This window comes from Ammospiza caudacuta, chromosome 2, assembly GCF_027887145.1.
Source record: "Ammospiza caudacuta isolate bAmmCau1 chromosome 2, bAmmCau1.pri, whole genome shotgun sequence".
NCBI classification, from domain to species: domain Eukaryota; kingdom Metazoa; phylum Chordata; class Aves; order Passeriformes; family Passerellidae; genus Ammospiza; species Ammospiza caudacuta.
The window spans coordinates 32,815,052-32,829,069 of NC_080594.1; the positions used below are offsets into that span (position 1 = coordinate 32,815,052).

At 43.4% G+C, this 14,018-nt stretch overlaps 1 protein-coding gene across 3 annotated transcripts in view; it reads left to right on the forward strand.

The window, feature by feature from the left end:
* Nucleotides 1–1,474: 1,474 nt before the first annotated feature.
* Nucleotides 1,475–14,018, forward strand: part of LOC131554930 (rap1 GTPase-activating protein 1-like) — a 40,721-nt gene continuing 28,177 nt past the window's right edge. For all 3 annotated transcript variants that reach the window (XM_058800547.1, XM_058800548.1, XM_058800549.1), the window contains exons 1-6: nucleotides 1,475–1,605; nucleotides 6,499–6,592; nucleotides 7,046–7,081; nucleotides 12,261–12,308; nucleotides 13,426–13,464; nucleotides 13,583–13,774. In XM_058800547.1, the coding sequence (XP_058656530.1) occupies nucleotides 1,562–1,605; nucleotides 6,499–6,592; nucleotides 7,046–7,081; nucleotides 12,261–12,308; nucleotides 13,426–13,464; nucleotides 13,583–13,774 (453 nt within the window). In that variant the 5' untranslated portion in view covers nucleotides 1,475–1,561. The remainder of the gene's footprint in view (nucleotides 1,606–6,498; nucleotides 6,593–7,045; nucleotides 7,082–12,260; nucleotides 12,309–13,425; nucleotides 13,465–13,582; nucleotides 13,775–14,018) is intronic.

Sequence of the window (14,018 nt, forward strand, 5' to 3'; positions counted from 1 at the left end):
GCTGCTCTATTCAGTGCCCTGGGTCCATTTAGGAGGCATTTGAGTTGGAGTGAGGATGTAAGAATTGGCCCATGCATCAGCATCAGATCTTCTGGGGAATTACAAAAGGTAGACAGAAGGAAATTGAGTCACCTTGGCTCCATGCAAGTTACTAAAAACAGCAAGTGGACCCTTTCTTTGTCCATTCAAAGTCATCACCTATCTTTGATTCCTTACTCGTTTCAGTCTCTTTGCCCACCCACAGATCCTTGAAGTCCCCATAATCATTTCTATCCAGGTCTTTCAAGAGTAGAATTTATAGGAAGCATAAGGATGAAAATGGTGCATTCATCTCCAAAACTTTGAAATAACTCCTTGCTCTCTGCATTTTTCTTTTTTCTCCCATGTCTATCTGCTAGCTCATATTTTCTGCCTGGTTTGTCTACATACTGTTTGCACTCTTCCTTTACATCTTTTTCTAGCTCTCTGGCAAATTCTGCCTCATGTTCTGTGTTTCCTTATGTCTTCTTCATTAGTTAGGAAAAACCCAGTGTGAGGCTGACATTTGGCGTAAGGCTGTAGTTGCTGCTTTTACAGGTCTTGATGTAAAGAGAATAAATGACATCATTCTGTGGAATGAAAGTGAGAAGCACAGAGAAAGAAAAAAAAGGGTGTCCAGAAGAACTCTGTGTTCTCATTTAAACGCAGGTATATTCATATTCTTTCTATAGCAGACCATGTTCTCATGCTCAGTTGTTGTTTGTTTTTTAATCAGGAATGACAATCTGTTGATGAGTGAATCTGTTGATGAGCGAATGGAAATACATGTGGTTAAGGCATTTGTGACCTCTGAAAAATTGAGCCTCCCTAGTTTACACATTGCATCAATGAACTATTTCATACGGGGTGCAGAGCCAAATTTCTGCGGTCCTCGAGGTACGTCAGATCCAAATGACACGGATTTGGATTTAGTGGATGCAGTATGTTCCTAGCCTTCCCTTTAAAAGAATGGAGATTTGTGGAGAACTGCTTTGATGGTCACCTTCCTCACTGGACATTGAGAGCCTGAAGATGTGATGTTATTCTATAGCAGAGTTGAATAAGTGGAATCCCTCTGCTGTCCCTGTCTAACGCTGTGCTTGTGTTACCCTCACACAACCTGGAGAGCAGCGTCCCCGGCTCGGCTGTCCCAGCAGCCGCTCCTGCACGCTGTGCTCCATCCATGGGCTCCCACAGCGGGGACTCCAGGGGAACCGCTCTGCCACAGCGGAGGAGGGGCAGAAGCCATCACCCCATCCCCCCTTGTCTCCTCGTCCTCCATCCCTCCTCCTCCTCCTCCTCCTCCTCCTCCTCCCCTCCGTGCTCTCCGGGGCCGCTGCCCGCCGGGCCCGGGCCCGGCCGTGCGGGTCCCTTCCCTTTCTATCCGGTGAATCCCGACCGAGAGGAAGAGGAGGAGTGGGGGCGGGAGCCGGGGCTTCGCGGGGGGCCGGCAGGGAGCCCGTGCCCTTCTTCATGGCGAGGCCGGGGGAGAGCAAGCTCCCGAGGAGGGAACCCGGGAGCTGACTCAGCGGAGCAGTCCAGCATGTTTTCCCGGGAGCACGGCTTCCCTGCCGGAGCCAGCGGAGGGTAGGTACTGCCACCGGGACCGGTGCCGGCGGCAGTGGGGCCTGGGGCCCTGCCTTTCCCGGGCAGCCCGGGGACGGGGCAGGGCAGCGGCTGCCGGCGTTGGGATCGCAGTGCTGGAGCAGCAGGAAGAGCCCTGGCGGGTTGGCTGGAAGGGCGGAGACCCGGGAAGGGGGAAGGCGATGGCCGTGCCCAGCCAGGCAGGTCCGGGTCTGGCTGTGGGCCCGGCCCTCGCTGCTCCCTCCCTCCGGCCCCGCTCCGGCCGCGGGAGGCGGGCCGTGGGGCGGCCGCGGTGCCCCTCTCCCTGGAAGGAAAGAGGGAGGCTCGGCTGGCTTTCTCCTGCCGTCCCAGGAGTGGGGGACCTCTCCTCTTGGGACTTCTCAGGAGGTGGGAGTGTGGGTTGGATGGCAAGATTAAATTCCCCCTGGAGTTCTCCTTTCTCCTGGCCCGCAAGGAGAGCTGGCGGGGAGAGTTCTCCGGGCCTCCCGCTACGCTGCCCACCTCTTTGTGCGTGCACGAAGTCCTGAGCGCGGGCTGCCCACGAGTGGGAGCGGTGCCCTCCACGGTAGCTGCCCCGCAGCCAGAGGTGGGAGAGAGGTTCCTTACTTGATGTCAGAATCTGTGGGCAGAAAGTTTGTGACCAGCTGAGAGCAAACTGCCTCTCATCTCTAGTGGTAGCTTCCTTTTCCTAGTTCTGCTTCAATAATTCCTTCTCTTGGGCTCTAGGAATCCATGTGTAAGCAATTTTCAAAGCTGTATAGGGGTTCTGAGAGTAGGGCTATTCGTGTCATGTTTTCAGCTGTCTCCACCGAATAGCTGACAATTGTATGTGGTAAAGCAAATGCACCTCTCTAAGGCAGAAATAAGGGAGTGAAGCGGCAGAAATTGTTACTCAAGAGAAGTGGTTGCCCAGAGTTTTCCTTATGAGCATTTCAGGCCTGTTCTTGTCTCACATTACCTTCAGTTCTTCTGAATTGCCTGTCCATTCTAGTGAGGGATTTAAAAAACATATTAGTGTCTCCCTGCAAGAAACTCTTATCAGGCTGGGACACCAGTTATTATCCTGACTGTTGTTCCACAGATAGCTGCAAATCACGCTGTGGTGTTTCTCCTATTGGAAGGCTTCCAGTTGAGCAGAAGTGTTTACAACAGCTATACACCTGCTTCCCTGTGAACTTTCAGGAAAACAGTTGTCTTAGGATTTGGGGCACTTGCCTTTTAGAGTGCAACAAATCCCCATTTGCTCTGGAATATATTTATGAAAGGGTGTATGAAATTCTGTCCAATTTGTGGTTTTTTAGAGCAGATACTTGCATTGACTTGGTTATTGAACTGGCTCAGATACAGCAGATAGCAATGATTTTGAAAGCTGGGTAGAGAGATCCTATGACTGAAATAGCAGAGGATGCTGCAAGACAGAATACAAGGCATGAGCAGAGTTGTAGTGGCTTAGAGATGTTCAAAAGTTCTTGTTCCGTTTCAGAATTGAGAGTGGAATTTATCAGTGGATCAGCAGTACCTAGATTTAGTTTGACTGCCTGCTTGAAATTAATGTACTGGTTAGTGTCACTAGCAAGTCCCAATCTAGCCTTCAGCATTTTCTAGGCCCTATGCTTCCCCTTATTGCCATTTCCTAAGAATAAAGCTTCAGCAAGTATACATTTGCACATAAATATTCCTCTCCCAATCTGCAGAATTGCTTTCCTTTTTCAGAAGGATGATGTTCTTCTTTTTTGTGGTCAAGGAGTTTGAAGTTCCAATTTGAAAAGAAGTATGTTCCCTTTTTATAATAGTCTAGTGCTTTTCATTCCAAAAGTTCAAAGTTCCAGAAATTGAATGTGGACTTCAAAGTGATAATTATAATAGCACCAAATTTTTGTGATATTTTATAAAAGATAATGTAAAATCTAAGGCATTCTCTTGGATTTTCAAAGGCCTGTGGCATATTCCTAATTTGGGATAATTACAGAATTGTGAACATCCCTGAATCTACAGTAAGGCTGGTGATTTTGGCATTTACTGGACTCATTTGGTCAATAGAACTGTGCTAGGATTCAATGGTTAAGAACAGTTTCTGCCTGAAGTTTTCCAGTCAGTCCAGAGTGTTGAGATCAATTTATGGTTAGAGGACAGGGGCAGGACTGGCCACACTGACCATGTAGGATTTCCATGATGCAGATGTGTATTTAACTCCTCTGAATGATTCAGCATTCACCTCAGTGACATGCCAAAGAAAACACTAATATGAAACAAGGCCCCAGGACATCCAGTTACACGAAAGGTTCTATTGTTACACTTCTTTCTGAAAAAGAGAATTTATCGACTTAAACTTGTTGCCTTTTTAGAGTTTACAGAAAAGAATCTTCAGATTTTTAAGAGACAGGGAAAATGTTTCATGTACTGCCTTGGACATAAATTTTGCTCATCCCAAACATTCTTCAAGTAAATGAAGAGGATGATAAATAAAGAATGTATTAGTATAGTATTAATATTAATTTAAAATACATTTGCCATCCAACTATTTCAATATTTGTTTGAGGTTGTCAAGACTAACTCCTACGTCTTCCCTTGCAGACATTTTATGGCATTAATTTCTGGATGCATTATACAGATCTCTCTCATATGAATTTCAGGAGAAAATTGTGGGATGGAAGCATTATGTGTTGATGAGCCTATATGCAAGTTACATTATGCCATTGGGCCACAAAAATGAATTCTGAATTGTCAGAGAACTGGTGAGCATTAGGATTCTTGGAGCTTGTGACAGAGTAGTTTCAAGATTACAGAAATAAGTGGTACCTCTATACAAGAGGGAATGTAGCCACTGCTTTCAAAGCAAGGGTCTGCGTGACCACTCTCCTAGCATGGAAGCAGCAGCAGTCATGCATCTAATAGCTACAGGACAGCAATTCTTGATTGCCTTGTAGGATTATTGTATGCCTTGTATCATGGTTGTATGGCCAGTGGTGAGTAGTGTCTCTCAGGCTCTGTCTTGGGACTGGTGATCTTTGATATCTTTATAAGTGATGCAGGCAGTGGCACTGAGAGCACCCTCAGCAGGTTTGCAGGTGACACAGAGCTGAGGGGTGTGGCTGACACAACGGAAGAAGGAACCATCCAGAGAGACCCGGACAAGCTGGAGGAGTGGGGGTCCTGTGAGAATCTCATGGAGTTCAACAAGTCCAAGTGCAATGTGCTGCACCTGGTTTGGGACAATCCCAGATATGGGCACAGGCTGGGAGATGAACTCATTGAGAGCAGGCCCGTGGAGAAGGACTTGGAGGTTCTGGTAGAGGAAGAGCTGGGCATGAGCCTGCAGTGTGCGCTTACAGCCCAGAAAGCCAAACGTACCCTGGGCTGCATCACAAGAGGAGTGGCCAGCAGGTTGTGAGAGGTGATTTTCCCTCTCTACTCTGCTCTTGTGAGTATACATGTGGTATACTGCATCCAGCTCTGGGGTCCCCAGCACAAGAGAGATGTGAACCTGCCAGAATAGGTCTAGAGGAGGCCACAAAGATGTTCTGAGGGCTGGAGCTCCTTTCCTACAAATATAGTCTGAGACAGCTGGGGTTGTTCAGCATGGAGAAAAGAAGAATCTAGTACTTAGAAGGAGCTTATTTAAAAGGGAGAGTGACTTTTTACTGGACAGGTAGTAACAGGACAATGGGGAATGGTTTTAAACTAAAAGAGAAGAGATTCATATTACATATTAGGAAGAAATTCTTTACTCAGAGGATAGCAATGCACTGGAACAGGTTGCCCAGCGAAGCTGTGGGTGGCCCACCCCTAGAAGTGTTCAAGGCCAGGTTGGATGGGCCCTGAGCAATCTGATGTAGTAGCTGACATCTGGCAGAGGGGTTGGGACTAGATGGTCTTTAAGGTCACTTCCAACACAAACCGTTCTGTGATTCTGTGACCACCTAATAATCATATTCATGATTTCATTACAAAGTGGATGAGTCCTGTGTCCTGTAAACCTGTGCTTAGTTCCCAGCCCCACCTATGTGGCCTTCACCATGACTTAACCCCAGATGTGACTGCTAGTAAAAACTGTGAGAGGTGTGGAATGTTTATAAAGTAACAGTAGGAGAGGTGCAGCTGGCTGTGGGGCTGGTTGTACTGCCTTGGGCAATGCCAGATATGTCTTCTAAAGTACAGTGTAGTGTTTGTGTTGCTTTTTATTTTCTCTTCTATGAAATCAAATAAAGTCCTGCTGCTGTTTGTACCCACTGCTGCTCCAGCAGGGACCATAGTAATAATATATTTTCCATAGCAGATGTGCATACAAAAGCTCACCTAATCTCCATGCTGCTGTACCAGCAGTGGTAACACAAAACAGTGCCTGCATCTCTGCAGGGTGTTATCGGTTCTGTTCCAGTGCCATCTCTGTTATGCTCCTGTCTTTGAGATTAATACCCAGGCTGTGGCAACTGGGGCTGTCCTTTTGGTGCTGATTTTAGTGATGGCTCAGAACTACTTTCATCCTTTTTAATGCAGTTCTGTTTTGAGATCTGATTACAAAGCTTCTTAAGACACGTGTCTTAATTCTGCTCCAAATCCATGATGGAAGAGGAACTTGGCAAAGAAAAATCATTCAGCACTTCCATGACAGTTGTGAGGAAAATATTGTTATGTGAGCAGAGACAGAGCAGTCAGAAGCCAGAAGATTTTTGCTGTTACATCCAGGATGTTTGAAAGTGGCAAGGGGTAAGTTCAGCCACCTCAGGGATTCTCGTAGGTAATGACAGCTTCCTGATAGGCAAGAAATGGCCTGGGGAGAGGAGTAGTATGCAGAGGGCAAAGGAGGCACTGCAGGCAAGCACTGACATCTTGAATTCTGTTAAGAGTTAATTTTTTTTATTTCTTTTTTTTCTCTTCCACGTCTGTCTGTTGCAGGAGGTCTGAGGAGGCGGTGCAGGGTTTTAGTGATGTTATAGACTCTCCCACTGAAGGCTTTCCATGTGTCCTCACTCCTGCTGTCCCCAACAAGGTAAAAGCAGTTCATGTTTGACTCAGGGCTGGTGTATGCTTTGAGTTATGTGTGCAGAGGAATTGACTGAAATCAAGCTTGTGTGCATGTATGTCTTACAGCTGTAGTTGCCTCCCTCTGTGAGAATCCTAAACTTGCTAATTTGACCAGTTCTTATGCCGTTCTATCTCAAGTCAATCTGACCCATTGAAACAGAGAAATCCCGGATACCTGACTGACCAGGTTTCAGGTCAAGCTTTTGCAGCACAAGCAGAAGACAGTTTGGACAGTTATATTGTCCATGCTACCAATTAAGGAAGAACAATTCCATCAGGTCTTCAGCAAGCAAATAGTTTCTTTGCCAAAATATGGAAGGAGCTGTTGACTCCTTCAATATCTGCGTTACCACAGAAGATAATGTTAGCTTCTGCAAATGTCAAATTGTTTTTCTCTGTTGTCTTTTCCTTTTCACAGACTGTGGACTTGTTTGAGATGATTGAAAAAATGCAGGTAAGGAGAAGTAATTCTGTCAGACTTTGGGATCTCTTAATTTTTGGTAGCAAACAAATAATCAGCTACTATTTGTCCTGTTGCTTCACTCACAATATTCTTTATTGTGGGCTTACAGAATGTTTAGGGCTTCTAGGTTCAATCTCTTACTCTTCAATGGGATTTCAAAAGCATTTTTCTGTGTTCATTTTTCCATGTCAGCATGATGGAAGCAATAGACACAGGTTATTATAATCCTGTCTGTTCTTTGCAGAAGTGTGATTCTGAGAGAAAATCAAAGTTGCAGTAAGTTATCTCTGGCATCTTCTTCAGGAAACTCTGTTCTGCTGGGTAGCAGATATAATGACAGGTGATTAATGGGATGTTAACCTAACTGCATTTAGCAAGGTCAGACAGTTTAATAAATAACTACTGTAGGTCCTGTCTTTAACTTGTGCAAGAAGGAGGGACTCTGGCTTAATTCTTACACAGAAATACACGCATTTGGCTGCATATATTTTGTTACAAACTTAAAACAGGGCAGAATTGGTTTTTCCCCCCTTTTACTGTATCAGATAAAGACATAGTAATATATGTGTTAAATACCTATCAATGAAGTCTTCATATTTTTCAGATTATGTGTTCTCAGAGCATCCTTGTAGGTTACCAGTATTATCCCTGAGTGGTGCACCTTCTTTAAAGTGCTGTGGTTAACCTTGACCTAACATAACACATAACATGACACATAACTCCTGCCTTTTATTATGTACAGGAATTAACCTTACCAAAACAAATTAACTTCTTTTCTGGAATTTGAGTGATCAAATTATGAATATGAGGAAAATGTCAGAATTTAGTGAGACTACAAAGGTGAGGAGATGGATGGTAGCAGCAAAATGCTGAATTTAGAGTGATGAGGCTTAAGTACTTTTTGGCAGACTGGAGAGGAGGGTGGGAGGGAGGGCTGAAGGTGTATCTGCCATGTATTCATGCATCCATGTATTCTGTGCAGGCAGACACAGACCTTGCAACCACTGCACTGACATCCAAACTGTGTTTGGGATGTGTTCTCCGTGCTTTAGAGTAGCAAGCTGTGTAAGTGTGCCTGGCTCATTTAACTGCAGGAGAGTAAGCTTGAGCAAGCAGTGCTGCGTCAGTTCAAGCACATGTTCAAAGGCTGTGACAGTCCTTCCCAGGCTTTGAAATATGGATAAGGATGAGTCCCTACCAGGTGTCCCTCAGTGGAAGACCGGTATTTAAGATTGTCAGTATTTCAGTTTACCATATGGAAAGTCTGACTGGATTTGCACCTCTTTAGTTAGAGAGATAGCAGGGAGCTGATGGGAATCTCCAAGGCATGCAGACTGCCTAATTTTGCATCTATGATGTTTTCTTAGCTGCCCACTATCAAGACTTTATAGCTTTTTTTTTTTAATTTAATCTTGTTTTGTCACCGAAGATGCACTAGGCAAATCATTAACTGCCATTTCAGTATAACAGATTTTTTTGAAAGTTTAGTGTTTTCCAAAAGAAAAAAAATTCTAATACTTATTATCTTTGTTTAGATTTTTACTAATTCTTTATTCTTTTTTGTTTGTTTTTGCTTTCCCTTTCCTTCCATTTGACTGTGACTGTCCTTTACATCTGTTGAATCATTCTTGTAAACAAAATCTGGGATTTTCCTTAGCAATCAAAGTGAGAGAAAACCAAAGCAGGAGACTTGAACATTTCTTCTGTAAAATAACAACAAAAAAGCCTCAGGATAGCATTGATTATTGAATACTTTACCATTGGATTGGAATATAATTGTTGGACTGAAAATTAGGATAGCCATTTCACATTCTGTGTGATAAATTAACAGGTAAAGTTGTACTCTCTTTTTACACTGAAACAAATCCCAAGATCTGGGAAAGAAGTTTACCATTTTTTTTTCCTTTCTTGTTTCCTTTTTGTTTTTCTTTTTCTCTTCAATTTTATTAATAGTTTCTTGGAAATAAATGGACGACTGGCCACTTTGTTCTGTGCTTCCAGATCTAGTGAAGTCACTGTATATACTCTCTTAAAGGACATTTAGTAACATGTTGATCCTTGATTGCTTTGCAGTGCAGGCAATTGAAAACCAAGGAAATTTTATTTCATCCAATAAGCTCAGATATTTCAGGTCTTCGTTTGTTTGCATAGCCAGTCTCCTTCACTTGACTGCTTTTGTTCACTCCCTCTGTTCTGCATTCTTACAATTTCTGCATACTCGGTTTTATTTTCTCAAAAGTACTTTCATGGGTTTTTTCCCTGTGTCCCCTTTTGTATCTCAGTTGTCTGTTTTGAACTAGTCTCCTCAAGGCACTGCTCTTTCCCCATAAAATATGTGTATTATCTTAGCGTTGTTATGCCACGTTAGACCTGACTCTGGGTCTGGGCACCTTTTTCTCTGTCATTCATTCTTTCATCCTGCTCAGACCAGGTGTTTACCCTGTGCAAGACCTTGGGAATATGAGATTCTCAGGCTGATATGAGATTCCCAGAGTGATGATGTGTCCAGTTGGCTACCCAGAGAAAATGGCAGTGCTGCAAGCCAAACCAGCTCAAGCCTGAAGGATGTCTCAAGGGGTGGCTGAGACTGCTGCAGTTTATTCCTCTCCCTTTTGAGGAATGACAGTGATCATCAAGCAGTTGTTCAGCCCATGCTTTGATGCTTCAGCATCTTAGGCTGCACATTTCTTGTGGTCCTGGTTACCCTTTAAAGTAAAGCTTTGGACTGTACAGCCCAGGGTTCCATTATTCTTACCTTAAGCTTTGCTCTAGAGGAGAGGCTGGTAGATTTAAATTTGTCTTCAGCTTCCAGGCTACCAGGAGCTTCCTTAACAGTGCAGAGTCTTGGAATGTGCTGGTACATTCCTTTGCTCTCTGTAGAGGCTCTGGTACAGAGCTCCTTTACAGCAGCCCAGAAAGTTTTCCCTCAGGCTTGCTGAGATACTGGTCTCCTACCAGGACCTCCTTTGAAACTGAAAATTTCTTGCAGTTATCAGATCTACCAAAAATGCCAAGGAAGGAGAGAGAAATATTAGAAGATTGCAGTTTCCCAATCTCCATTTCTATCCCAGTACTTCCCCCACTTTGTTGCGGAAGTCTGTGGCTGTTTTGTACCTGTGTGTCCATCATGCCTCAGCCCTGTTTTGACAGTGCCCAGGACTTTCTGGTAGTGACAGGACTTTCTGTCTCTTTTCCAAATCCCTGTTTCAGAACCTGGTCTTCTTTGTGAACCTCAGCTCAGTAGGTTGACAACTGAAACTCGAGACCACATCAACAAAGCACTTTTTAGCACTTACATTCCATGAACTCAACTTTTTCATCTTTACAACTTCCCTAAATGCAAAATGGTTACTAACTACTTCTGCAAAAGATAAAGGTCACTTGTCAACCTGTGTTCCATCTTAATTTCACAACTCACCACATCCTGGTAATTGGTTATTCATCTTGTCAATGCTGTGTACTGACATCACAATTCAAAACATATTCTAAAGGTTTCCTATGAAGAATGTTTCCAGGCTGTATTTGTTTAGTCTCCATTGTTGAAAATACAAAAGGAAAACAATTTTTTGGGGGAAGGTCTTTAAACTCAGCTTTTGTAGTTTGATCTTGTGTCACCTTGTAGACAACATGTGAAGCTTCTTTCTCCTAGTAGAGCTAAGGAAAATAATTAGGTTTTTTGTTACCTGCTCATCGTTCCTCGCTCACTTTACTGTGTTTCTATATTTAACCAATTAAAATTTGTTTTTACTGCTACTTTTTGTGATTGAACTCAACTTCAGACTTCTGAAGAATGATCTCATACATCTACTACTAGTCTCCCTTACCCTGGAGTGTGGCCATACTGTTTTACTTCTGATGTTTCTAAGAGTATTTTAAAGGTGTTAAGCATTTGTTGTGTACTCAAGGTCTGGCTCTTCATGATTTCATGAATGTTTAAGTTTTTTCATGGCTCCTTCTTAGGTTCTTTTAATAAACTTTCTCATTTTCCTCAAACCTTGTTTTTATGTGAAGTAGGTGTGTTGGGTGTTTTTCTTTCCTTTTTTTTTTTCCTTTTGTTGCTCCTGCAGAGAGCATCCTGATTATTGTGAATCCTCAGTAGTAAGGTTGCTGTTGCTCAGTCTTAGTGGTACTATGCTAGCAGGTTTTGCACCCTGTACAGCTGGAGCATTGCCCAAAACTTCTGTTCCTGAGTCTCCTAAGTCTCCACTGTAGAGCTCCTCTGAGATTTACCTATTTCTACCAGAATCTGGTTGACAAGCTAGTTCCACTGTAGAATATGTGCACAGGCATGGCTGTTAGAAATCCAATCCTGCTTATTTTCACAACAAAGTCAAGAGCTGCTTATCCTGTCTGGAATCCCTGATTAGCCACGCCAGTAACTGATGGTATATAAAAATGTAGTCTCAGCATCGTGTTCCAGCATGGGAGTTACAAGATTTAGGTGACAGTAGTTGAATGCTCAGGTAGTGTGTGTAAGAGAAACCTGCATTTTAAATTCTGGTCCTCACCTTCCTATCTGATGATGCAAATTCTGCTTCTGACGGTTCTGTCTGTGATGCCCACTTGGACTATGGCCTGTTGACCCTCATATCTTCTGGTCTGGGCCTCTGCTCAGTCTGTGTTGGGACTCTCCTCGCTGAGATTGTCCTATTCCTCTGTGCTTCTGCTGCAGAGGTGTGGTAGAAGTGAGCTACTTTGCCATGGTGAGGAGGCAGAGGGTAAAATACCCTTAAGGAGGAGATTCAAGTCTGGATGCCAGCTCCTGATTGAGGGGAAACTAGGCGGCCTTTTGCTCTGTTTTTTCAACCCGCCTCATAGTCATTCCATTTTTTCTTTTTGTTGCTTAGGATAGGAAGGAAGGTAGCTAGAACAGATCAGAGAATCAAGTAAGAAAATGAGTTTGGGAGGTTGTTTTTAATATCTGCCAGTTGTCTGCTTTTAAGAGGTGTAAGCTTGGGGGTAGTTTTTCAGTTTTAATGCCAGATTAGGGGGCTGGCCAAGTTCTAGCTTTACTTTTCCTTTTTATTCCAGTCCTCCAAAGTTGCTTAAATTGGCAGATTTTATAGAGGGATAAAATATGCATATTGAGGATATGGAGAAGGACACAGAGGGTAAGTGAAACAGACATGCTGAGATACAGGATTCACTGTCTGTGACTTTATGTTTCCAGGGGAGTCGTCTGGATGAACAAAGATGTTCCCTTCCAGCTCCTCTCAAGGTCAGGCCAAGTTGTTGTTGCCTCCTAAATTGTTGAGAATGGCAGATAATTACTGACCTGGCTTGCATTGTACTTTCATACTGGAATGAACAGGGAGTCTGCAAACATCCCAAAAACACATGCTTGCCATTTTTATCTTCTTTTTTTTTTCCTAGTTGCTCCACAAGAGAATGAAAGTATGTAGCTGAAATAGAATTAACTTTTCCTTTTTCCAATTTAAGTTGCTCCAGTAAGAGTTTATTGTTATTAAAAGTGTTAGTTTTGACTAAGTAATTTCTTAAATTCATTCAGTTTAAGAGCTGTAATAATATTTATGAAACCACGTAGTATTTATTTCAGTAATCTGCTTGATGACTCAGAGATGCTACTAGAAAGTTTATCTGTTTTGCCAGTATTAAGACAGTAAGAACAGATTCCTATCTTTAAATCCTCAAGTTGAGGATTAAACTCCACTTCTTCAGTCTCAGCTCAGGCCTATTAACCTTAAAATCAAACCTGACCTTGACTTTTATCTTGGGATGACCTATAAAATAGCCACATCGAGAATTGATACAGCTTTACTCTGACAGAGATAGTCAGTGCTGTTTGTGGTGATGGAGAGGGCATCCAACCGGCATAAATTGGCTCAGATACCGCTTCTGTTCTCTGAGTCACACCTCGGCCTTGCTCTGATGAATACCACAGAGCAGCCATGGAGATGACACAGCCTCAATCTCACTGTAAATAACAGCACTTTTTCTGCCATTCCTACTGTCATCCTTGTCAGCAGAAGGACAGAGGCTGTCTGACACTGTGTGGAATGAAAGGAGAGAGGCTGCCACTCCTAACCACACCAAATTTGCTTATAGTTTGGCTACTTCCTCATTTTGCATGCCTGTATTCCCTGTAGTTTGGAGGAGGAGGGTGGATAGAATCTGGTTCCTAAGTTTATTGTTCACAGAGTTCTTTATTATAATGCTGAGACCTTGGAAATGGAGTCTAACCTTAAGTCCTGAAGTAAAACTCTAAGGATGACCCAGGGCAGAGTAGAAGCTGAGGGCACAGTTTGCACAGTCATGAGAGCATAACACCTTTAAAGATGTCACATGTTTTTGCTAATGGCCTGTTCTGATTTCAGACAGAAGAGGAGTATATTCCTTATCCCAGCATCCATGAGGTGAGTTAGTACTGCTCTCTCCTCTCTCTGTTTGTCTTGGACTTCATTGTTTTTTCAGCTTATTGGCTTTCCAGCTTACAGACCTGTCAGCTTTTATGCCTTTTGTCCTTCTGAATAGGTATTACAGAAAGGGTGGCCATATCCTCTCATTATCCTACCCCAGTTTGGGGGCTACTGGATTGAAGGGACCAGCCACAACCTCTCCAGCTTGAGTCCAACTCTGTCTGATGTACCCTTTTCCTGGAGTGGTAAAGTGAAACTGGAAAGTGACCCTACAGCCAAGCTGTACCGCAAACATTTTCTGGGAAAGGTAAGGGTGACCTTCAGAGCCTTCTTTGCCCATCCAGCCACCAGGCTGAAATGTTTCTCGGGCTTTTTTTGGTGAACTTAAAAATGTCTGTACTGCTGCTGCATTTCAGTTCCTTATGATGCCTTGAGCTGATGTAAATGAGGTACATACTAAGATACTGTCTGTAGTGTTTCAATTGGTTGTGTCCCCTTGTGAAATGTGCATCATCCTGTGCATTAATAGAAAGATTTGCATGGGAAATGCT